This window comes from Ascaphus truei, chromosome 4 (genome assembly GCF_040206685.1).
Source record: "Ascaphus truei isolate aAscTru1 chromosome 4, aAscTru1.hap1, whole genome shotgun sequence".
In the NCBI taxonomy this organism is placed as follows: domain Eukaryota; kingdom Metazoa; phylum Chordata; class Amphibia; order Anura; family Ascaphidae; genus Ascaphus; species Ascaphus truei.
In genome coordinates, this window is record NC_134486.1 from 42625601 (window position 1) to 42652466 (window position 26866).

The window sequence follows — 26866 nt, forward strand, 5'->3', positions numbered from 1 at the left end:
TGGCCCCAAAGAAAGTCAAGGAGATTCTGAACTGGTAACTGTTGGTCCTTCACCTGCAGATTGAAGTGAGTGTAGGGAACTAGAAGCTCTTGCAGATAGCTAGGACCCTGGTCATGCTGTATAGTGCTTTGAATGTCAACAAGCCAATCTTGAAATAAATTCACCATCTTACAGTGCAGAGAACAGGTGTCGTGGCAAAAAACAGATTTGGTTAGTTACCAACCTGGCCGCAGCATTCTGCACCAGCTGCAGGTAGAGTGCTTTGCAGTAGTCTAGGTGTGAGGACATAAAGGCAAGCACAGTAAGATCCTCTGGGGGAGATAGTGTTTAACCCTGGCTATATTTGTTTCTGAGGTGGAAGAATGAAGATTTGATCATGAATGAACCCTAATGTTTAAGGGTCGTCACAATAAAGAACATGAAGATTCTGCACACTGATAGTTTAGCAATTGGGAATCCTCAGGATTAAGGCAGATTTAGCGGCAGTCTTGTTGTTTTCCGACGGTGATCATCAACCATGAGCACCTCATCAGGATTCAACCTCAACCAACTGGCACTCCTCTACTGAAGGTGCTCAGATAAACTTCGACAGACTGATAATGGGTCCTTGGTACCCAGTGCGAAGGACAAATAGAGTTGAGCATCTTCTGCACACCGGTGATAACCCAAGCTATGCTGATTAGCTGCATGTACACTGCGAACAACATAGGAGATAAGAGAGCCCTGTCGCACTCCACAGGACAGGGACACTGGTGTAGAGCAGTATACTGCCACCATGGAGGAGCAGGAAGGAAGAAAAGATGAGTTCTTCTGTTTCATATTTTGGACCAAAAATGGAAAGCCTGCCACAATGCTCAAGTAAACCCAACAGGCACATCTTACCCTATAAAATCTAAAATACTTATAAACTCAAAAAACAAAAGAGAAGCGCCAGCTCCATAGCATAATACTGTAAAATCAGGACATTTTATTTAAACATGGAGTAGTCATCAGGACCTATACTCACATGGTGGGTAAAAAACACAATCAGTTGAGACAATCTGTAATTGCAGGTAGATGCTGGTATGACAGATACAGGTAGCCCAGGGTAATAGGTCAAATGCACCAGGTATTAGGGATGATATAAGGTCATGGATCAGTCTCTCAGTCACCAAAATACCTCTCAATAGAACCAATCCCAGCTGTACCGCAGCACTGCTCCTAATATCTGTGTAGTGCACTTAGCAGTATGCCCCTGCTGCAGAATTTCCTCGGTCGGGCTCTCCACGAGGTGTCCAAACAGCCTGCACTGAGATCAGCCAGCTGCAGGTAATGGCGGCGACACGAGGGATAAAAGTAGCAGGGAAGTGTGGTATTTCCTGGTGCTTGCGTCTCAGACCTCAGTCCCGGGCTGACCCCGCCTGTCGTCAGCGCGTCACGTAGTAATAGAAATTCTGCAGCACGGGCATACCGCTAAGTGCACTACACAGCTATTAGGAGCAGAGCTGCGGTACAGCTGGGATTGGTTCTATTGAGAGATCTTGGTGACTGTGAGAGACTGATCCATGACCTTATATCATCCCTAATACCTGGTGCATTTGACCTATTACCCTGGGCTACCTGTATCTGTCATACCGGCGTCTACCTGCAATTACAGATTGTCTCAACAGATTGTGTTTTTTACCCACCATGTGAATATAGGTCCTGATGACTACTCCAAGTTTGAAAAAAGTTTCCTGATTTTACAGTATTGTGCTATGGAGCTGGCGGTTCTCTTCTTTTGTAAGTATCTGTGATCAGGCGAGATCACGAATAGAAGCCAGACCTCCTCCATACAGACTGTTCTCTGAACTGGACTATTCATCTGTTTTATCACATGATTGGTTTGGTTTATAAGTATTATTGTTTGTTTTGATATTGCACTTATCACTAATCTTTATTTTAATATTTAGATTTTAGCACAATAATCTTATCTATTCACATTCACACTCATTAGCGCTACTCTTTGTTTGTGTTACTTATAAACTCAGTTTATGCTTTGATGCAAGCATGCATACCTGTAGCAAATGCTCCCATTACTACAATCCCCACATCCAGTGGTTTGCAGACGTATTTACCCCCCAACCAATAATGTCACATTTTGTTGAATTACAAATAATGCAGTTTTTTTTTTAATGCTACAAAGCTGTAGTGGTTAAACTGAACACATATGCTGAGGAGGTTGAATGTCAGTAAAGGAAATGTACAAAATGAAATAGATTGGTTGAATAAGTATTAAACCCCATAAGTCCGTACTTGGTAGAAGCACCTTTTGCAGCAATTACGTATGAGTATTTTTGGATAGGTCTCTACTGGCTTTGCACAGTAGGATGGTAAAACAAATTTTGCCCATTCTTCACAGGTAAATTGATCCAGTTCTGATAAGTTTGTTGGAGATAGTCAATGGACTGCAATCTTCAAGTGTCTCCATAAATGTTCGATTAGATTAATGTCAGGTCTTTGACTGAGCCACTAAAGAACATTAATTCTCTTCTTGTTTAACCACTCCAGTGTGGCTTTTGCTTTTTACCTTCAAACTGGGAAGTAAATTCACATTTCAGCAGGACAAAGGCCCCAGAGTCTTGGAAGAAAAAAAACTACGGCGCCAACTCACGAGAGATACAATTATAATCAAGAGGTAAAAACGAACTAAATGTGCAATACTACCTTCCGGGTGTCCCCTACGGTCAATGCCACTTGGGGCAACTCATGGGGTATCACAATCCTGCTGCTCACCCAGTAGGATCTAAGCTTGATCCTTAAAGACAATTTATACAAAGAGGAGGGGAGCACTGGTAAAACAACAAGAACTGAATAACAATGTATACAAAATATTAAAAAATCCTTTTAAGAAATACTTTAAAATGGATCAAAATATGATGAATGAATATCAAATGGAACAGAATAACACTACTCACACGTCCATGTGAGTACACATATAATAGAGGTTTCTTTCTGGGGTCCTCAGCCCTGTGTCCTCCCCGTCTGAAAAAAAGGCCCAGGGACAGAGAGACGGCCACGGGTGGATCTCCTTCACATCAACACTGTCTTGGGTTCAAGGTATATACCCTCCTCAGGTTGGACCGAACACTGTGGTAGTGAGTGGCTAGCGTCTCTCCCGTGGTTCCAATAAGGAAGAGACGCAAGTCAGATGTACACGCACACACTTTATTATAAAAAGATAAGCAAATATACACTCGCTTTGAAAAACACTGGTCAGCTCCGGTTCTCACGCCGAGTCCTACGGTTCGCGGTATGCTCCTGCATACGCGTCCGACAGCAGGACCGCTCGCAAAGAGCTCGTCAGGAGTACGGTGGCTGACAGTGGACACACTTCGAGCACGCACCGGCAGGGAACTACACGTTCGCAAGTTGACTTGCTTCCTAGAGAACACATGGCCGTGTGACTAGTGTTATTCTGTTCCATTTGATATTTATTCATCATATTTGAGCCCTTTTAAAGTATTTCTTAAAAGGATTTTTAAAATATATTTTGTATAGGTTGTTATTCAGTTCTTGTGGCTTTACCAGCGCTCCCCTCCTCTTTGTATACATTGACCCCAGAGTCTTGTCAGATTCAACAGGTTTTTTCCTCAAGGATTCACCTGTACTTTGCACCACCCATTCAACCCTCTATCCTGGCAAGCTTCCCAGTCCCAGCTGAAGAGAAGCATCCCCATAACATGATGTTGCAACCACCATGCTTGACAGTTGGGATGGTGTTGACTTGGTGATGTGCAGTGTTGAGTTGAGTTGAGTTTGCACCAGATGTAACGGTTGCAATTTAGAACTCAAATGAACCCAAAAGTTCAATTGAACTTGCGAAAAAAAAGCATACAGATACTGCAGAGATGTGGAAAAAGGTTTTGTGGTCAGACGAGACAAAAATGTAACTTTTTGGATCAGTTTTCCTGGGAATAATTGGCAAAAATGTTACCATCCTACTGTGCAAAGCTAATAAGAGACCTATTCAAAAGGACTCAGCAGTAACTGCTGAAAAAAAGGTGCTTCTACCAAGGACTGGCTTAAGGGGCTAAATACTTATGCAACCAGAAAAGTGAGTAAGGGGGAAGTGAGAGATGTGAGGGGGGGGGGGAGAAGTGAGAGATGTGAGGGGGGGGGGAAGAGAGGAGAGTCAGAGGGGGGTCTTTTCAGGGGCTCAAAGACTGAGCCACCTGTGCTGAAGCAGGGATATCCCTAAAAGCTGGCCTGTTGGTGGCCCTTGAGGGCCAAGTTTGAGATCCCTGGTATAAACAAACTCCAAATCTCACACCATTGAGTTTTTTTGGTGTTTTTATTACATGGCAGCGTGTGACAGTAATTATGTAATAAAACTTGCAGGCAAACTTTGGTTAATTTATGCAGATCGTCCAGGCATAGGCTTGCAAAAAGCACAGCATTATAATAATAATAATAATAATTGAAAAATCAAAAATGAAGTCAAATTGATAAAGTTTCGTCCAAACGTTAAAATAAATTCCAAAATAAGTGATGGGCATGTAAAATTGCAACTAGTCAACAAATGTTTCAATACCAGTCATATCTCGAAAATGCTGCAAACCCTATGGAGCTCATCTATTCCTATTAAGTGAATATGTTAAATAAATTTGGAGAAATGTACAGAAGAAATCTGTTGCGACCACTTAATTCAAGGTGTAATGGCCCCTCACGTTTATCAAGAGGCTTATACGCCACGGCAGAACACCACAAGAATAGAACAGATATTTATACCAGTTGTTAAGCTCCATAGGGTTAAATAGCATTACATGTAAAAGCATTCAAATGTTGACAAACATATTAGCATTCCTGACATGTTTAAATAGAGGTATGTTGCATTGATCTTTCACTTTAGTGTTCTAGTTCCTTTTTGATCTCCGATAGGTAAGGATGGTCCGCGCCATGAGCCACTTCCATTATAGCCAGAGCCTGAGGAAAAAATGACATCAAAAAGGGTAGTTTAAATGACAGGGAGAAAGGGTGAGTGCATACATTATAACAGGGGTTCTCAACTCCAGTCCTCAAGAGCGCCCAACGGGTCAGGATTTCAGGATATCCCTGCTTCAGCACAGGTGGCTCAGTCAAAGAGCCACTGAATGAGCCACCTGTACTGAAGCAGGGGTATCCTGAAAACGTGGAGGGGTCTTGAGGACTGGAGTTAAGAACCCTTGCATTTTAAGATGAGACTTATGTGCCACATACAAAATGGGACCGAGTCACATCTGGACAGCAAATTTGAGACCTGAAAGCGGCAGCATTAGTGTAACTCCAGAACCGGGCCCAGTCGGCCCTGGTTCTGCAATTCTCCGGGCTCGCTATACAAATATTAAAGAAGGTGCTAAACTTGCTTGCTTGAGAAACACTGGACTAAATGATTTGCCGTGGAGCTTGCCATTTGCCTTCGTTTACCTGAACCACGTTCTTCCCCTGACCTCCAAGGTCGCCCATCGTCCCTGATGACAGAGCAGGTTTGTCCACATGGACAGGAATACTTGCCCCGTAAGAGACAAGATGTCCGCGGGGCTCACTCCAGCAGCCAATAGAAAGTTGCAAGGTCATTGGGAGATGATGTATCTTTCTATTCATGACCGTGCGGCCATAATTGTAGTTTGTGTCCCAAAACCGGCACACACTACAAATAGCTTGGGAACATGGGGGGTGGGGGGGGGGGGGGGGGCAACGGAGCGCATAGAAGGGGGGGGGGGGGGAAAGACACCGGTAATCCAGTGTCAACTAAAGAAGTACAGCTATCTTGGGTTTTCATTTACTGTAGCAACATCCACAGTATAGCTCTGTCACACCCAACACAAGACAGTGTTTAGATTACTCACAACACACGTTTCAGAAGTACTTTCAGTATCTGCCAATAAAACAACCGGATACTCCTTTTTGAGTATAAAGGTTTAAACATTAATGGCAACGTGGGAAAAAAAATAAAATAAATCTAGAGACGTTTTGTATTGTGTTTATCTGCATGACTTGTAAGGTGAACAGATACATACCTTTTTTAAAGCCTTTGAGCCAGCTGTTCTCTTTTCAAGCCCCATATAAAGTCTGCCTAATTTCAGCCACATGGAAGCGACATTCAAAGAATACGAAGGATAGTGCTTACTGCAAAACAAGAGCATGTGTTACGTGTTGGGCTTGGTTCATCGAGGTTCTCCATTGTTTGTCTGCCAGTGAAGAAAAGAAGTCCTTATTGTGAGTAAGATTAGATCTTGTATTTTGCCTTGTGTTCAGTTGACTATACTGTCCTCAACATCTTCTCAAGTTAAAGGTCTACGGCAGTGGTTTTCAACCTTTTTTGGTTAGGGAACCCCAGAATTCGATTGTGAAATTCTGGGGAACATCAACCCCCCTTTGTTTCATCTCTTCCCTCACACTCTCCCCCATACACACACACACTCCCCCCCCCCCCCCCCCCACATCGCGCGCGCATACACACACAGTCTATTTCAGGGAGCCGGCTCTCGGGCTGATGTTTCCTCTTCCTCCTGTCAGCCAGGGAGAGGAATGAGCAGTGACCGGGCGGCTGCTGCTGCCGGATCACTGCTATGTGGGAGTGCCGCAGGGCCTGGGGGGGCCACTGAACCCGAGGGGTGCTCGCAGAACCCTGGTTGAAAAATCACTGGCCTGTGGTCTGTAGGCCATAAATATATATATTGTTTCTGCTTCAATCTCCAAAAGACAATTACTGTTGTGAAAGTCTAGTTTCATAGAAATGATATTGAATGTCTCATTTGCACTGTAACAGAAACATATACATTGACCGTAGAGAAGAATTGGAGCTTCCCCCCCCTCCCCGCCATTGGCTCCGAGCCACCACGTGACCGCGTTGCCGGACGGGAAGACACATTTCTTGTCTTCCCTACTGGCTGACGCGCCACAGCGCTTCGTGAGCCAAGACAGCAGAACCCACTGGGGCCGGCCTGATTGAGGTGAGCGTCTGGTGTGAGGCGCACACGCCGCCGTCACCACCGGGGACTCAGCCTAAAGAAGCAGTTTGCCCTCCTTTTTTTTGTACATAGGTGGGAAGGAGGTCCCTGGTTCCTGAGATATATACCGGGAACACTGGCGCCGGTACTTCCAGGTTGCGTAAGTGCCCCGTGTCACACGGGCCAATAGGAAGCCACAACAGATATCACGGTTTCCTATTGGCCCGCATACTGCGGGAGCTTTAACCCGCCATTTTGTTTCCCCTGGTGGGGATGGAACCGACGCTACGTTTACAGGTATGCATTTCGTTAAACCGGTCCAGGAGCCAAAATTACGTTGTTTCAGCTTCAGAGACCAACTGCTTCCACCTATGTACATAAGAGGGAGGAATGTTAAAAAAAAAAACACAAGTAGGAGAAACTTCTGCTTTAAGAAGCAGGTTTACAATCCTAAAACCTGCATCATAGGACGTCAGGCATGTCATGTGTATATAATTTTGCCATATCCCAGTACGTCCGGTTTTCACTACAATTAGTTCTGGGGACATCAGACTACTTTCACTTCCCACTTGACAAGAACACAGTGTTCCAAATTTGGCTTTGAAGTCAAAATACTGTTGTACTGACCGCTGAACACTTGAAAAGTGCATGTGTTGTATCTCTGAGTGAGACACAATGCAGGGAACCGTCTCTATCATGTAGAACTACAGCTGAATCTATACACCCGCGCGTGTTAAAGACCACCTTAAAAACCTGTACCCCAAGTCGAAGTATTAGAGGTTATGAAATCTACGTAAGCAAATGTATTCTCAGACATCTATGTAGACTTGAGATGGCACTGGGTTAAGACATTCTCCCTTTGCAGTGTGTGGCAGCAAAGTAATACAAGTTATCGTTTAACACAACTTTTTTTAAATGTGTGCTAAATTATTGTTTACAGTATAATTAAATATTGTTAATTATACTGCAGCTGCGACAAATGCTGCTAAAGTAATACACAAATCAGACATTTGCGGACAACTGCTACAGGTGGTTTTAGCGGTCATGTGATACAGGATGAACAGGATTTCCTTTGCATGGTCCCAAATTTTCTAATGATTGCTCATAATATTTTGTATTATTTCCATGGCTAGATTATCAAATCAGTTACTTCGACACAGTCCATCAAACAAGTTATTAAAGCTGCAGTTCAGTCTTTTTTTTTATTTTTTATTTATTTTTTTACTTCAATAGTTTCATGTGGGCAATCTCTAATTACCTAAAGAACTGCATAGCTGCCGGTCAATTCGTTCTCCGTCTATTGATCGGCAAAGTTTGGCGACATCTTTAAAAATGGGGAATGTAAATCGTTGCTATAGGAACAAGCATGCTTGTTAAAATAGAATACAAGAAAATTGGTCTTTCAAAGTTGTTGTTTTTTAAAACAGAAAATGCTAAAAGTATTTTTTCTTACTACAGAACTGATTTATTAAAAAAAACACACATGCAGGATATTGCCTGAACTGCAGCTTTAACATTGCCTAAGGCACTGTATTGTTTCAGACTCATTACCTGTATGGTTTGATAATTTTTTGCCCATACTTAAGGGCTCCGTCCCAGTCTTGCATGTAGAGGCAAACGCCCATAGCTTGGTACATCATGTGTAACATGTAGACATTGCTCTCCTCAAACACAGCTCCCATCTTATCCAAACTCAGCTCACAAATCTCCAGCAGCTCGCTGGGGGGTGGCGTGCAGTCAAGAAAAAGAAGCGGCTGCTCATACAGTCTCTCACTGCACCGTTAGATAACATTCTCCATTGTTCTTATACATATACATAGTGTAAAACAGTATTTCATGGAAATATCAATAAAAGCAAGTATAGATACTGTACACTTACAAACAAATGCTAAACAATCATCTTGGAAGAATGCCCCTCAGAGGTTACCAGTCTGCATTAACGGGGGTCTTTTGCATTGTTTCCAGGCAATTTGTTTTACATTTGTTTGCGAGTACAGTATCTATACCAGGGGTGGGCGACTCCAGTCCTCAAGGCCACCAACAGGTCAGGTTCAGGCTATTCAAAGACTGCCACCTGTGCGGAAGCAGGGAAAGCCTGGCCTGTTGGTGGCCCTTGAGGACTGGAGTTGCCCACCCTATGTCTATATGGACAAATTATTTAGTTTATTTCTACATATAGTTGTGATATAGGTACCTGCTGAAGGGTTATCTAGGCTTGATATGTTTTGGTCAATTTTTTTTTTTTAAATTAACTAAATGACCCATAATTACGAGGAAAAAAACAGAAATGAACAAAATGTCATATTGGATGTGCATTGGGGCTTCTTTGTTTACGGTTGTATATTTGGGAGGGGGGGGGTTCTCTCTCTCTCTCTCTCTATATATATATATATATATATTTTATTTTTTTGCTTTTTTATATATCTCTTGGGATTTGGTATTCCCCTAAAGAAGCTGGAAAAAAAACCACTCTATAATTATCCCTACCTGGATTTAATCTATTGGGAAAACTTATTCATTACATCAATCTGTGGACATTTTATTTGGGACCGTTGCGAGTAACCTAGGACTTAATTATTCCTTTGTCAAAGTCTGGAGCATTTATATGTAAAGGTTTCTGTTAGATATATATATATATATATAATAGATATATATATTTACAGTATATTTGTGTAAATATCTCATAGGTTTTTCTTTTAAAAGAGCTCATTCTCTATCATATTTTTGCCTCTGAGTAATTTCACAGAGATATATAGATTATATATATTTATAGATCTATCTCACATACACACTTAACAAATCTGAAGTATAAAATAATTTTAAAAAAAACGGTGACAGGGACTTGTGGCCTTACAAGAAAGGTCTTATGCAAACGGTGTATGAACAGGTTGATGAAGCCCATCCAAAAAACATTATAGCAAGGTATAATACCCCTGCTTTTCATAGTATGATAAATAAGCGTGCTTTCAATACTAATATAAGTTGCCTGTCCTCTTCCACCCATAAAAAGTTAAGAACATGTCCCCAATGTTTGAGGGAGTAAATAAAACAAACATGCTGATATTTAAGAGCCACAAATCCAGTGTATTCTCTCTCTGCAGGCCTATAGTTTCCGTCTCTTAAAGCAGCAATCCACGCTGCTTGTAGTACTTGTAGTTAATTACGTTTGTCCATCAGCCAAATACATTTGCTCTGTGGACAAAAACTGGCCTTGGGTCAGCATTCACTACCGCACCCCTTAGAAACTTCCAAAAGCATCTTTTTGTGTCATTTTGCATGTCAAAACCGGCCTACAAAAACAACAGTATCTCAACGGGGGCCCTGGGTCAGGTCCAATGGACCCCCTGGATCCGGTAAGTTTTAAGACAGAAAAATATTTGAGGGGTTGCTGCTTTAAGAGATCTAGATTCCCATCAGCCAAACTGCAGCTGGCAGGGATTATCATTGTGTTATCTTAAAGACAAACTGCTTGCCTTGAAAGTATCCAGAAACCAGTTATTTGCTGTGTGCCTTTAAATTATTTGAACGATGACGTTTTTGTACATTTTCTTACATCCCCGAGCATGAAGATTTGCTGGAAATGCCACAGATGCAAACTTCTGCCTCTGAGCAAAATGACAATTATAGATGCGCCAGCTGAAGTTTGACCAATGAGGGAGTGGACATCTTTTTAGGGCTGCCATGCTACCCCTTGAGAAACAACAAGCATGGAGCCCTAGCGCTGAACATGACAAATACAGCTGAAATATGAGCACTCCCCCATTAAATTAAAACTTTCATGACACGAAACCCAGAAGGGCGTGTTCTAAAAAGAATCTGAGTCTCTGTCTGCTGTATTAAAGATAAACAGAGAAGATTAGAATTTTACGCAAAGGAAAGAATCTATATGGTTCTAGAAGCACATATACAATGTGAATAATTAAGGGACACAAATAGTTTCCAATAAAAAAACTGCCCATTTGTGAAAATAAAAAATAGTGCACTTAACGTATCATCGACAGGCTTATAAAAGACAATGGGACATTTAACTCATATTATCCTACCTTTGCTAGGATTATAATGTGCACTATTAAAAACACACATTAAACAGCAAGGAATACCAGCTAACTTCAAATGATGTTTTTCTTGTATATTCTGTGTGTTTTGGGAAGGCATACAGTATGTATCCATATAGGTGTTTGAAATACATTTGGTGGTAATGAGTCATAATTTTTTTTTGCAGGACCTGCCGTGAACAAGGGTTGTTACCTTCCCAGTATTTATGCAATGTTTAAAAAAAAAAAAAAAAAAGGTAAAAACTAAACACAAAAAAATTAATAAAAAATAAAACACATGCTTTTTCAAATGTCTAACCCCTTGAGTAATAGGGTCCTGCGGAAAAATAAAAAGTGAAAGTAAAAGGATATTTTTGTAATGCTTCGCTCTCCTGAACTCCTCAATCACATTCCGAGCATATTTAATCGTGTCTCGTATGGTCTCTGGATCGGGTGGATCATTTCGTTTTCGGATCTCCAATTTCGCTGCATCCTGCAGAAAGCAGATCAGGTCATATTAATCACAAGTAAAAACCGGTGAAGAAAAGACATTCTGGTTAATTCATTAAACATCGTCATCAGCATACTGGGCAACGTAGGTAGATGTGGGAGAGAAATGAGCTAATTTTATGTTCCATTGACTTACATTGGATAGAGAGAGAACTTAAAAAATTTTTCCCCCTCTTCATTTTCAGAAAGTATCATATAAATATGCAGAGCTAGTCAGTATGGTAAGAAGCGTGAGGGGGGGGTTGATTTGCTATAGTTCCCCCTGTATGTGATGTCACTGTTGAGCAGCACCCTTTGAGCAAAGTGCCAGAGCGTAGCCCTGACTAGTTCTCCAATGGGACTGGACAAGCTAAAGACAGAGGTAGCAGACATGCACGCTCCCCGCCCTTCAGAGTATCATTAGCAAATAAAGGTTCTTTACAAATAAAGGGGCCAGCAATGCCTTTCAAAGCTTCCATCGCCCCACAGGCAGCGCAGGGGTTAAGAGCCATTACATATCTTTGCACAGCCGTTGTGAAGCTTAGGCCGCGCTTATAGTGCCAGCGACGCGACCGATGACGTCACCCGTCGCCACTAGCGAAAGTTATAATTCAGTTTTAAGCGACGTCGCTGGCGTCATGAAGGGGGCGGGCAGCGCTCTCTGATTGGTTTAGAGACAGTCACATGTGGCGACTGTCTCTAAAAAAAATCAAATTTACCCGGCTTAAAAATGTTGTCGTGACGTCGCTCCGTCGTGCTTACTACAAGTGCTTGCGACGGAGTAAATGGATTTGTTTTGGAGCGACGTCACGTCGCCAGGCACTATATGCGCAGCCTTATTTTTATCATCACTGCTATAACAAGAAAGGAAGAATGCAGGTAACTGGACCGAAAACAATAGCAGGTGGGTAAACCCTTGTGATCGGCAGATCACTGCAGTGGTTACATTTGGTTTATTTACTTCAAACCCATCTTTCGTTCTGCTGCTTTCACAGGGGCACACTTGTGCCCTGGTGCCCCAATAAGAAAGATTGAAATGTAGTGGTCCTATTTATGATTCTCTGACTAGTGATGGCTACTAATGTATTGACAATAATCCTTCTAAGGCCGTGCCTATAGTGCCGTCGATGGCGACACGACGGGTGACGTCACCCGTCGCCACGCCGGGCAGCGTCGGCGCGTAATTCCGGCAATTCGATTGGTTCAATGACCGTCACGTGAAGAGACAGCCCTCGAAAAATCTAATTTTGCCAGCTACCAGTTTTCGCGACGGCGACGTTGCTTTGTTGCCGTCGCACGCACTATAAGCGCACGCGGCGGCGGCAACAATGCTTTTGTTTTCGGTCGATGTCGCGTCGCCGGCACTATGAGCACAACCTAACTCTTGCAACGTTATGTAGTGAAGGACACCGCATGTAATTATAGTCCTTGTGGTAGAACACACAGATGTCATTGGCCTAAACATCAACATAGACCTGACGGTACTTCAGCACTAGCTCTCTGGGAACAAGGCTGGATAATTAGTTACTGAAATAAGTCATATAAAAATGAAAAGTGTAAATAAATGTTTCAACGTGCATACAGAAAACAAATCTCACAGTTACCAAGAAGCATTATAATAACTCCTATTCGAGAAATGATGATGCCACAGGCTCATGCTCAACACCCCTTAGATTAGCCACGATGCTGAGAAAGTAGAATAAAAGCCCCCCAAAGCCCCCAATAATGATGCATCATCTGTACTCAATGGGGCTATGTATTAAACGGTGATAGTGCCGATTGAGGTACTATCGGACGGAAAACTCTGGCACCAGACGGCACCATTGCAGTTTAATGAATAACACTCTCCATAACTCCCATACCTTGGCTTTTGTGGAACACTCTTTGCAGTCACAGTTAAAGAAATAAGAATCTATAAGTCTGTCATTTCTATCTTCAGTGGGATACAACAAATCAATGTAGCTGGTGAAAATCTGCAAAACAAAATGGAGAATTAGGTAAAATGGCATCCTGGTGGAGCAAAAGCGGGTCAGTACAGGATTACTAATGAAAAAACAATCTTATGAAAAAGGCTTCTGTAAAAAAAAAAAAAAAAAAAAACCACTGATAAAAAGGAAAGTACCAAGTTCAGTTATTTTGATGGTCTTCTACGTCCTGAAGTTAACATTCTTAGCACATGGTGATATTATATGAATAATACCTATTCAGCCCTCCAAAATATAGGGATATATTTATAATGTATGCTATTCATTATATACTAGTAACTCATACTATTATTAAACTAAATAAACTCATTAACAAAACGAATCATTTAAACCTCAGATGTATGGTCTAAATGCGTTACCAATATAAATAGGATTCTGATCATAGTTATGTCTGGCCCATATTTATTAAGCAGCGCTTTGCAATGAGACACCTGACGGCCAAATCAATTGACAGTGTTTACATGACCTCTATTGTCCTTGTTGAACCCTTTGCAACAGCTGCCATAAAAGAAGAAGTGCACCCTTGCACACACAGTTAATAGCAAGCAATATTATTTTCTATTCAGAAGTAGGTAAGTCAACTCTACAACCTTGAGGATTTTCAAGGATTCTGGGATTCCTGCTTCAATAAATTAAGTGGGTTGTGAGGGGAACAGGAAAGGGAGAGACGTCACATGCCAGAGGAACCAACTGCAGTGAAGCTCTGCTGGTCAGTGCTCTGTTGCTAACTGATGGCACATTTATTATCAAGGTAGCTGTAATTACTGCACAAAGCCAAAAGGTGGAAACAGAGGACAAGTTAACGGAACGAGAGTAGCAGCTGGTGAAAGTACATTATTCACTGTAATGTGCTGCGGAAACCCATGGCATTTCCAAGTTTATTTAACAGGAATATCTGCTTAATGTTTAAAGTCCTACTGAGGCACTCATAAAGATTCCAAATAGTAACCAGGCTTATGCAAAAAACAGGATTAAGAGTGAATAGTGGCAGAAATGTCTTTCATTCCATGCAGCCATTCCCACTGCAATGATTGCCAACTGTCCACAAACTGCTAGCTAGTTCATTAAGACTGTGTGTGGCTAGCCCTTCATACCATGTTTTAAAGGAGCAATCCGAGCAATATCCTACATGTTATTTTTTTTTGTTTTTTAAATAAATCAGTCCTGTAGTATTAGATAATACTTGCCACCTTTTTGTATTTTAAATTTTTAACTCTTACTGACATTTTTATTTAGTTTTAATATACCGACCATCTTTTGCTTCTATAGCAGGCTTTAGCACACCTCCCCAGCAGTGCAAGATCTTTGCAACACTGTGCCGTTTGTGATAATTTGTTGCCAATATTCTGCAAACTGTAACAGTAGATAATGTTACCTTAGTAATATAAGAATACATTGTAGCTGCTGAGTTCCATTGACTGTAGGATTGATTTGAAACTGAAAGGCAGCCATTTAGTGAACCCTGGGAAACTGGATTTTGCTGATCGATCACGAGAGAACCAAATAGATTGTCAGCTTAGGTAATTCGTTTTCAATAAAAGGTAATCAAAGTCTGCATACTGTATATTAAAACAAAAAATTATTAAAATGTATTTTTATTTAAGCTGCTTTAATTGCATCTTTAACGGCTAGTGTGCCCTACAGACGTTTACTTCCCATTAGGGCATAAACCATATGACACTGTAAACTAACTCACTATAGGTTAGGTCTATTTAGAACTAAAACATCTCAGAGCTCATAAAATCTACACACCACAACCAGTCTCGTGCATACCTCTTCTGTATTATTTCCATGTTGGTCCCAAAATGTAATTTAACCTGCAATGAATCTAACTTTTCTGGGTCTTTCAGCAACTATTTATTATTAAAACACGAACAAAAAGGCTGGGTTATTGCCTCAACATATGAAAACACAAGCAATGCTCATTTTTTTGTATAGGTTTGTGGTCACATATTTGTGGATTCTTAAAACAACCCAGTTTATCAGTCAACTTTATTCACAGCATCATTTCATGCAAAGTTATCACTGGCATACAAGATGCATGAAAATCCATGTATGATGAATAGGGATGATCCAACATATAAACAATATGATGGCTGATATACAGTATTTGCAACTTAATAAAACAGGATTTAAGGCAATATAAGGGTTTTTGCAACTTCTTACAGGAATCAACTCTCGGCCAATACAGGGGTCACAGATCAAGTAAGTGATTGCATGGGAATGTCTTGCAGAAAGATTATTCTCTCATATTACCAGGGTTGGTTCTGCTTTTAGCACATAGGCTTTTTCTAATAATCCCTTGTGAATAAATTATGAAATTAATACATAAGGGGGTCAGTAGTAGAGATGGGCACATTTATTTTTGCGGATTTGCATCTCTCCTCGGATTGGCCGGTTCCCTAGTTGCGCGGATTTCTGCGAATCCGTTTTTTTTTTTTTTTTTTTTTTAAAAAGGGCGATTCATCTTTTCCGTATTTTTTCTTTTTTTAAACCACAGAAAATGCAATTCACGGATTGGGTGCTTGAAATCCACCAGCGGATTGTATCCACCGGCGGTTTCAGATTATTCCGCATGGATTGAAAACAAACAATCCGTCAACAGATTTTACACCGCGGAACGGATTTTGAAGGGAACGCGCGGGAAATTCCGCAAAACGGATTCTGACAGTTCCGCCCGGCTCTAGTACAGCAGCATCTCAGGTAAAGCAGTAAAACCCGAGAGGCAGACGTAACTGAACCGAAGCAAAGTCCGCGTTGAGTGAAAAGCACAGTATGCACCTTTATTTTAGCTTGGTTTCTGATGAAACAGCCAGATCTATGGTGTCGGTCCGAAAGTTACAGGTCTATTCAATGTCATGTCCATGTTGTTCGAGCACACGTCTCACAAACCGACTCGTTTGATGAAGGCCTTATTGCACTATTGCAGCCATTAGCTCTTCCCTTGGCTTTCAAGACTACAATCACAGAAATAAAACTAAAATTCTGCTTGCTTCCAAAATGTTGAGTAATGTGTGGAAATTAGTAAGTGGATTCCCCCCCCCCCTAACCCCCATTTACTTATTTAAAAGGTCAAACGCAGAATTGACCAGGTCGGCAACAGACAAGCTTATATTAAAGGTATTCAGTCATTCATGCAAGAAGTTTATTGCTTGAAAACAAATGTGTCTTTGGTTTATAATATAATGATAAACATGTACATTCCCATGCATAAACATTGTACACGCATCGTTGTGTCATGAGTGCTGGTAAGGGGGGAGGGGGGGAGGGGGAGTGCAAATGATGGCACAGGTAGAAAGATTGAGTAAGGCTTGTTTTATACTTGGCGCGCGTGTGCACGCATGCTCATGCACGTGAAGCACGCTTTGTGTGTATAGACTTCAGTGCTCTGAGCGACAGATGGGCGTGGCTATGACGCGCACGGGTAAGCGTGGCTATGACGTCACACCCTGATTGGGGACCCTGGAGGGAGAAATAGCGGCGAAACCGGTAACCATCTCAAAAAGACTCATTTATGCAAAATGCTGGAACCAGCCCCAGGCCTCCGTGACTAAATTTTACCGGTTTTGTTCTTCACATTTATTTACTTGAATACAGAATATGCTGTAAACATGTGACTCTTATTTCCCATTTCATGTAATATATCGGGTGTCTTTAACGCCGTGCAGCACGTGTAGGAAGACCATTAAACCCTGCCACTTATTTGTACATTCCTTTTCTACTACATAAGGGCATTGTATTATACAAAGTATATCACAGCATACACCAGAGCCAAGTGTCTTTCTATTGTCCGTGCTGTCCACCCGTGGTGTATGGTGGTGATATTCTGCTAAGAATAGGTCCCTTCTTCCTGCCTATTTCCACTGTAGATGGCCGCCGCGGGTGGAGCACCTGAGAGGGAGGGTGTGCCGTTTTTCCTGCCAGTGTCTGACCCTGGGGTGGTCCATTGCCCGAGTCCTATATTTCGTCCGAATGTAAACTTTTATATTTTTGTGTTATAAAGCAATTTTGCACTATGTTCTCTGTTTCCTTCATCTCCACATATGGGAATCTTCCCCCTTGGTCAGTGCACGATTGCACGCTGACTGACATTGTTGCTGAGATCATCAACTGAGATGGTAACACCTAAATAACCGAGAAGTCTGAATTACTCACGGAGAATGCGAGTGATATTGTATACTATTTATTTCCAGTCACACATATCCTATACTCTCCTGCACTATATGTGTATGTTCTTTCTCCTTTTTATATACCCTGGATGCGAGTGCGCTCATGACCCCTTGCTTCTACGTCCCTGTTTTGGACTTGGATCGGGTCCATTTTGGGAGCAGCACCCTTCTAAATTGTGTCTGTGCTTGTATTTACTCTCACCAGGTTTATCGCCCGATTAATCTGATAGGTATTTGCGCTTGTTCGTTGTCATTAAGTGAATCTGGCATGCATATCTATTTGGAGATAACGACATCATTTCCATGAAAAGTTGGAAATTAACCAGTGTGTTTCCAATAGTTTTTTTTGCAAATAGTCGATTTTGATCTGTTATAATCAATAGGCGACACAAAGTGAACAAAGAAAGGGCAATAGGGATGGAATGATACATATTACACTGGTGTGTAGTGTAGCATTGCAGTGTATTCTGTGTGTCAATGCGTGCCTAGAATATTCGTGACAATATACATCATGGCACATTAAAGAACAAGATGCCATGTTCTGGAGCTGGAGGGTGGCTGTTAACGGGAAATGTGACTAAGTACTTCACAGCCAGGGTGGGGAATTTATGAAATAGCCTCCTAACAGACATGGTAGCAGTTAAAGGAGCAATTCATGCAGTTTATTATTTTTTTTTAGCACAGGTTTGAAGCAGGGGCTTGAACCACAATTAATTTCTGCTTTGGGGCCCCCTGCTTCCAGACATGCAAACCGCCATAGGATGTGCCAGTAGCCACGTTGGCTAAACTAGCTGGGGTTTAAAGAGTACAGCTCTTGCGTCACATGGGCCAACAGGACGCCGAACCTGAATACATCATAGCTTCCTATTTGGCCAGCAGTGCGCATGAGCTTCGAATCTCCGTCATTACATGAACCATGATCGCCAAGCGGGGCAGCTACCAACACGCCTTACAGAGGTCAATATCTCCAGAAGCAGGGAGCCCCGGGAGCTGAAATTATTAGGGTTCAGCTCCAGCGACCCCTCGCTTCAAAATTATGTTAAAAAAAAAAAACTTTGAATTGGCGCTTTAGGGAATATAATCATGCTTGGGATAGAAGGCTTTCCTAAATACAAGAGAAGTATTACACAGGGTCTGAGATTTTACAGCAGGTAGGAGAGTGGGCAGATTGGGAAGGCCAAGTGCTTCTTATCTGCTATGAAATTCTGATGTTTCCATTCAAGTACATAGAAATTCCTACCAGTAACGTGTAACAAGTTGACAGTGCTAAAGCAGCACAAACACAGTACCAGTCACACGAAAACATCACGTTAACTGTAAAAACCAAAGCTATTTTGTAAATAGATCGAAAAGAAGAAACTATGGGAAATTCAGTTCACGAGAGCTTCAATGGTCTAGGACCTGCGTGTTTACCTTGGCAGGTTCTGTCTGCTCTAAAAATAAAAATCACCCTCTTTTTAGGAGTTAAGAAATATGAACAGACCACTAGTGTTAGAAAACTGCAGGCTTTAATGCAGCTAGGAGAGGACGGTTGTGCATTTGTGTTTGGTGGTTGTGCAGTAAACATCAGTTTTACCTCATCTCCAGCGTTGATCTCTTGCACGGCTCGGACTTCAGCTACAATGCCCTTATAAGTGACAATCACGTTGGGGCAGCAGCTGTGGTTCATCAGTGCAACACTGCAGGAAACAGACGGCATGAACACGGTATTCACTTATTCAAATTATTTGTGCAACTAATGTTAATGTCAAAGCATGAAAATGCAGAAAAGGAGGAAAACTAGTGAAAAGCAGTGGCGGCAAATACAAACATCAGAGAAATAAAAGAATTGTACCAAGGCTCAACAGACTAAAATAGCAAATTAAGAGATGAAAAGAAAAATTATAGATCTACAGTTTGAAAGTATGTATGATTATTTATACATACATATTTTTGTGGGGTACCACAAAGGAATGTATAGAAATATATTACATTATTTTAATGTAGGACATTAGATGCATGCTGAGACTAAAAACAAGGAAACACTTTATACTCCAGTATTGATATAAAAAATAATTATATATATATATATATATATATATATATATATATATATATATATATATATATACACACATATATACTGAGTTAAGTTATGGTGAGTAAAAAAAAGTGACAAAAACCCTCCACAGGAAAGCAAATATGCAAATACAAGTGTATGCTCATCTGCATGTCTTAGGCAGGTCTGCAACCCCGCTTTTCCCCATTATCACCCAGCATACAGCACTTCCACTGCAGCAAGGGATTCTCGACGTAATGTCCGTGCGTGATGACGCTCCCTGACGCGTTTCGTCGCACACGGGCGACTTTTTCAAAGGGGATCACCCTGACGAAACGCGTCAGGGAGCGTCATCACGTCATCACGCATGCGCAGAAGCAGGCCGGTTCGAGCGCGAAACAGTAAAGCGGCCATCCAGCACAGGAGACATTCTCTGGAATCCTGAGACGTTTGCTGTTAATATCCGAGGCACCCTGGAAATCCTGACGGATCACTGCCCCTTCATCTCTGTGAGACTGATGGACTTTTGATCCCACTGCAGATACCGGATGGTGGTGATATTTCACAAAACGCTTTTATATCTTGTACCCTTGTGAGTCATTTTCTTCCCCCTCCCCCTTTACCATCATTATATATATATACACGGTTTTATACTATGGGGCTTGTTCGTTCTCTCTCTCTCGCTCTCTCTCTCTCTATATATCTATATATAATGTATTGTCAATTATGCTTACACATCATATATTCCTGGCTATCATTATAGAGAGAAATCAGCTTGTATTTTCACACTATGCATCAGGAGGACTTTCATGTTTCAGGTTAATCTAACGTTGTCATCTAAAAGCCACATAACTACATCCTCCGACTTAGTCACTTAATTTTCTTTTCGGACTTTGAATCTTGGTTATCCCTCTCTCACCTTAAAGTGCCACCTTGATGCCCCCTCTCTTTCCCGTGCATCTGGCCTCCTCTCTCCCACTTCCTACTTTGGTTCCACCAATAGACTGCTTCCAGCACCTATAAGAATTGCACCTTCCTTGACGGTCTGTATGGTTCTGATTTTTCATTCTATCCTTTCCCACTCTGACCAGAACCTCATCTAATTTTTCACAGAGAAATCTAATCTGCCCCATTCACATATCTCCTTTCTAATCCTCCTCCTACCTTTGACTCCTTTTCCCATGTTACAAAGAACCTTCACCACATGCAGCCTCAACCCCAGTCCATCCCATCTCCTTAAACCTCTTACTTTCCATCTCTTTTTAAGCATGCTACTGTCCAATCTATTCAAGAACACCACCTTGGACGCTACCTCCTCTACAAACTAATCACTCATGTCCTTTGCCTCTATAAAACTTCTGGAATGCATTTTCTTTACGCATACTTCATTTTCTCAACTCCCAAAATCTATTAGACCCTCTTCCACGTAGCATACTCAACTGAAACCACACTCAAAAAGATAGCTAGTGACATCCATATATTGTCAAACCCAGGAATCTACTCCATTCTGATTCTTTTGCAGCTCTCCTCTGCTTTCAATACTCTTGAACATTCTTTTCCAGCACATTTTTCACTTTTAACATCCATTGCTCTGCCCTCTTCTGGTTTTTCGCCGACCTCTTTCCCCATTCATTCTGTGACCGTCCTCTGCTTCTATGGATCTCACTGTTGGTGTACCTCAAAACTCCGTTTTAGGTGCCTTACTCTTTTCTCTATATACGCTTGATCTGGGTGCCTTATGAACTCCTCTGCACCTGAACGTCGCACCTGCAGTCGACTCCCAAATCACAGATTGCCTTTCGGCAATCTTTGCCTGGATGGTCCTTCATTGCTACAAAACTAATGTGTTTAAGACGGAGCTTCACATACTCCCTTCAAAACCATGCCCCACTGTTACTTTCTTCTTTATAGTCAATAACTTTACTATCCACCTAGTCACGCACGCATGCACGCCTAGGTTTTACCCCCCCCCTCATATAAAAAAGGCAAACCTTGTCATCTCTTCCTCCGTAACATTGCGAAGATACGTCCCTTCCTCTGCTCCCCAACACCCCCGTTCTCTCCCGTATTAATTATTGCATCATTCTTTTATCTGGTTCACACCTCTCTCCTTTACAATCCATTTGAAATGTCACTGCTCAGAATCCTCTCCTGCTCTTCAAACTCTTGTCTTCTTTTGACCTCCTGAAATCACTCTCCTGGCTTAATTTTAACCTCTGTGTTAATTACAAAAAAAAACTCTTCTCCACCAGCCTTTTATGGCTCTACACTCCTCTGCACCTCCATGTATTTCAACTCTGATCTCTCATTGCACAACTACACTGGCGACACACTTTATTCGAGCTCGGCTAGTCCCACGAATTCGGGTATACCCGGGTGTATTGAGGTTTGTGACTGTTTTCTGCCCGAGTGCATTGAGGTATTTTCAGGCAGGGATTGAAGCATTTTATTCCCGCTGGCTGCAATACTGCACAGTATATATATATACACTGCATTACAATTCATGAATTTATGCCATCTGGTAGACACGCGAAGCATTGCAGCCTATTAAATCCTAATCATTATCATTTAACAGATCAGCCGCCCGTCAGCCAGGCATGAACCCAGGCTGGGAAGGCAAACGCAACGGGGCTTGTCAGAGGTGAGGAGCGGCGCATTCCAGGTATCTGCCAGGTACATACTGGGTATTTGCTCGAATAAAGTGTGTCGGTGCAGTACTCGTCTCTTACACTCAACCCAAGGATGTCTCATCTTTGTACCTTTTACCTCGACAGGTCTTAAACTTTATTCACTCCTCTCTCCCAACCAATAGAACCATCTTCCACTCAATATTCATCAAGCCCTTTCGCTTTCCATTTTTAAATTCCAGCTGAAAATTCGCATTTTAGCAGAAGCATCTCATTAAATATTTACACCTACACAGACTCTAGATCCGCTTTATGTCCCTGACTGGCACTTAAATGTACTTTTACTGTACCTGCAAGTCTTTTATACACCTGGTAGACTGTAAGCCCTTTGATACAGGGTCTCCTTTTATCCTTATGCTAATCATTTACTTATCGGATCCCCGTTATTTCTACTTTATTGTCCCTGTACTAAAATTGTGCAACGTGCGGCGTACACTGGTGGCGCAATATGAATACTTATATTGTAAGCTCTTCGGAGCAGGGACTCCTTTTCCTATTGTTTTAGGTCTGAAGCGCTCATTCCCATTGTGTTATAATGTCATGTCACGTGTATTGTAAACTGCTAGGTACCTGGATGGCACTATATAAATAAAGACATACATACAACGATCTCATTTCTTGACCCTTACAGGAAAAGCATAATCTCTCTAATTTGTAAACCACACACACCCCTCCACCCCATAAACCATTGTTTAAAAGCTGCATAAAACAGATTTGGGCTAAGGTCAGCTAAGGAATGTAATGTACCGGCAATGATATTGACATTTGGTCCTTCTTATGAAAAGTAATAGCTGAGCATGAAAGCACATCTCTGAGCTTTGCATAAAAGAATTATTTTGTCAGGCACTAGATTATTATTAATCCTTTTCCATCTCTACTACAGTAGTTCCCCCTCTCCGCTGGCATGCTTAGAACTCCTTGCCTTTAACCTTGTGCACTGCCATATGTCCAGCCACACGACGGCTCTGTTGCGCTCTCTTGCGCATGGGAGGACAAGCTAGACATTGTGTAACCTTCCGAAACCACCACTAATGATGTATAATTATATAATGGCAGCCAAGCATTACAGACGTTACGCCATAGACAACACCATTTCCAAACAATTTGTCATGGACTAGAAGACGCCCAAAAACATACAGTCTCTTGCTGTTACACTTGAGCAAGCATTATACTGTACAATGTTATACTTTTCAGAAGTTGCAATATTTTATTGCAAACAAAAATAAGCATTTTGTTCTCTAAAAGTGTGTATGTGTTTATATGTTGGTGAGCCACTTTATAAACCCCTCAGAATTATCACGAGTGAATGACGGAGAACCACTCTGTCGGTCCTTTGTTTTGGTGAGTGGTTTTGGCCTTAGTTTCTTGCATTTCATTGTGCTGGAAGAAAGTAGCAGCCATTGCAATAAATACACACACACACACACACACACACACACACACACACACACACACTTTTATTCTTTCCTGCTGCTTCCTCGTCATCCTCAGACTCCCGGGTCAAGTCAAAAGTACTGTAGTGGGTACATTTAGTGCCAATTAAGCATTCCTTTCAGTGATTGGCTCGCTGGTGGGAACAACCAGTGGCCATTTTGATTTTCCGATTACCTCAGAAATCAGACACTACATTTTCCCTTTAACCAGTCGGTTAGTGGTTGTAAGAAGTCATCAGTTCTCCTAAAATTTCCCCAGTTTAGGGAGGAATAAGAAAAATGATATACAAAGATAACAATCATCTGATCCTAAATAATAGCACTTGAATGTAGGAAACAAATCCACAATATTTTTTTATACATAAATATATTTTAAAAAGCCAGCACAATTGTACTACTGGTTCATTACAGGCATACCCCGCATTAACGTACGCAATGGGACCGGAGCATGTATGTAAAGCGAAAATGTACTTAAAGCGAAGCACTACCTTTTCCCCACTTATCGATGCATGTACTGTACTGCAATCGTTATATACGTGCATAACTGATGTAAATAATGCATGTGTAACAGGCTCTATAGTCTCCCTGCTTGCGCACAGCGTCGGTACAGGTAGGGAGCCGGTATTGCTGTTCAGGACATGATGACAGGCGCATGCGTGAGCTGCCGTTTGCCTATTGGGCGATATGTACTTACTCGCGAGTGTACTTAAAGTGAGTGTACTTAAAGCGGGGTATGCCTGTATTATTTTTGTCGTACATGTGAAAAAAATAAACTCTATATCCTTCCAACTGATCCACAAATACAAGTGGAAAATGAAGATTATTTTCTATTTAAAGTCAACAGATACAGGCATACTGAAAAGGAGTCAAGCACAGTTATCCAATCAAACACTTGTACCAACCAATAACAAATCAGAACTGAACCAAACACTGACATAGAACTGAAAAACAGCTCAGTAAAGCTGCAAGAAAAAAAAAAGTTACAATCAAAATCATATCCATACACTGAAAATTATTTCACAAATTGATATTCAGAAGTGACACTCTTATAAGAAAGTCACTTGCAACAGATCACTAACTACAGCTCACATAGAATTTAGCAATAGAAATTATGTGTTCAATGACTTCCTATATCCCCTCTCCATACAAACAAGATCATACAAATGTATACAACTACAGGCATAACCCGGTTTAAGGACACTCACTTTAAGTACACTCGCGAGTAAGGACATATCGCCCAATAGGCAAACGGCAGCTCACGCGTGCGCCTGTCAGCACGTCCTGAACAGCAATACCGGCTCCCTACCTGTACGGAAGCTGTGCGCAAGCGGGGAGACTATAGAGCCTGTTACAAATGCGTCATTTACATCAGTTATGCACGTATATAACGATTGCAGTACAGTACATGCATCAATAAGTGGAAAAAAGGTAGTGCTTCACTTTAAGTACATTTTCACTTTACATACATGCTCCGGTCCCATTGCGTACGTTAATGCGGGGTATGCCTGTATAAAACAGTAATTCCTGCATCAACGAAGGCAAACAAGCATCAAGCAATTGTGTAACCATGAAACAATATTACGATTATAGTGGTTCAACTTTTAGAAGCTCAATTGTTTTAAAAATGCACACATCAGAATGGTAAGAAGTTGGGAGATTTAGAACACGTGGAACATTCAGGGGTTTGGTAAATACCACCCAGAGTAACCAAATGGTCAGGGTAATGTTACCTAAACTACTTTCCCGGGAGCACCCGCTTGTTCAGCTGTTGTTGCCCACAGGAGTGTCACGGCTATTAATAGCCAACTACATATTTCCCAGACAAATCTTGCACAAGGCTGGAATCATAAGAAGAACTATAAACATTATATTTTTTAGATCAGGATGGTATAGTGTTGGCCGATAGGGTGGATAAAACACAAGTGAGACTTTTGATGGCCAACTAGTGGTTAAATAGAATGCAAGCTTTCAGGAATATGAAGGCCCTGTCTTCAGGCAGATTTTTACACTATCTGCCTAAAGAAGGGACCTCAGTAGTCCTGAAAGCTTACACTCTTTAACCCCTAGTTGCCATACTTTTGTTCTGTTTTTGAGATTAGGAGACAAAAAGTGAAAGCCAGTAAGGGAAATAAATCTTTGCATATAAAGTAGATCTTATTATACCCACTACTGTATATCATGGGGTCTGGTACTCCCGGGGTTAATGGCGTAGTGGCTACATCAGGAATGGCCAACTCCAGTCCTCAAGTGCCACCAACAGGTCAGGTTTTCAGGACATCCCAGCTTCAGCACCGGTGGATCAGAGGCTCAGCCGAACACTGCACCACCTATGCTGAAGGACTGATTGAGCTACCTGTGCTGAAGCAGGGATATCCTTAAAACCTGACCTGTTGGTGGCCCTTAAGGACTAGAGTTAGCCACTCATGGGCTACATCATTCCCTTTGACCACTCTTTTAGTGGAGCTCTTGCACTCCCAATCTGAAACACAGAGAGATTGAAGAGCACTCCTCTCCCATAACAAGTGACGCGGCAAATCACATAATTCAGCACTCTGGTGCCGCATCACCTCCGGCAACCAAAAGGTTAAAGCTACACAATATTTTTAAGTGTGCTAAAAATCAGGGTACATTTTAATTCACAGACTCCATCTGTCGTATGCACTTTACAGTTTAAAAACAAATGCATTGTAGGAAAAAAAAAAAATACATAAAAAATAAAAACGTACTCAGGAAATACCGCTGATCCTAAGTGAGAAAGCTCTTCATCTTCAATAGTAAAGCCATTACAGTTAACCTAGGGGAATAAAAGAGATTAACTCAGATCACTGAATTCCATAATCCTTGTGTTACTTTAATATTGCATATTACTTGATTACTTTCTTTCCTGTGTAGCTCTGATCTTATGCAAGGAAGTAAGAGACACAGGCGCACATAATCACATTTTTGGAGTAAGGGCAGCCAACCTTTCTGCTCCCGTCAAAGATTGCAATGTATAGTATATCAGAGCAAAGCAATGCAACCTAGTGAAAGTGAACTAAGGACAGTGACAACGTACATGGGTAATCCCTCTAGGACCAAAGT

At 41.6% G+C, this 26866-nt stretch overlaps 1 protein-coding gene across 1 annotated transcript in view; it reads right to left on the reverse strand.

Moving 5' to 3' along the window:
• Positions 1-4293: 4293 nt before the first annotated feature.
• SMYD2 (SET and MYND domain containing 2) overlaps positions 4294-26866 on the reverse strand; it is a 46147-nt gene continuing 23574 nt past the window's right edge. Inside the window, exons 6-12 of the mRNA XM_075595626.1 lie at positions 26512-26579; positions 19204-19306; positions 13336-13446; positions 11357-11477; positions 8502-8676; positions 6018-6126; positions 4294-4944 (exon numbers count right to left, since the gene is read on the reverse strand). Coding sequence (XP_075451741.1) covers positions 4867-4944; positions 6018-6126; positions 8502-8676; positions 11357-11477; positions 13336-13446; positions 19204-19306; positions 26512-26579 — 765 coding nt within the window. The 3' untranslated portion in view covers positions 4294-4866. The remainder of the gene's footprint in view (positions 4945-6017; positions 6127-8501; positions 8677-11356; positions 11478-13335; positions 13447-19203; positions 19307-26511; positions 26580-26866) is intronic.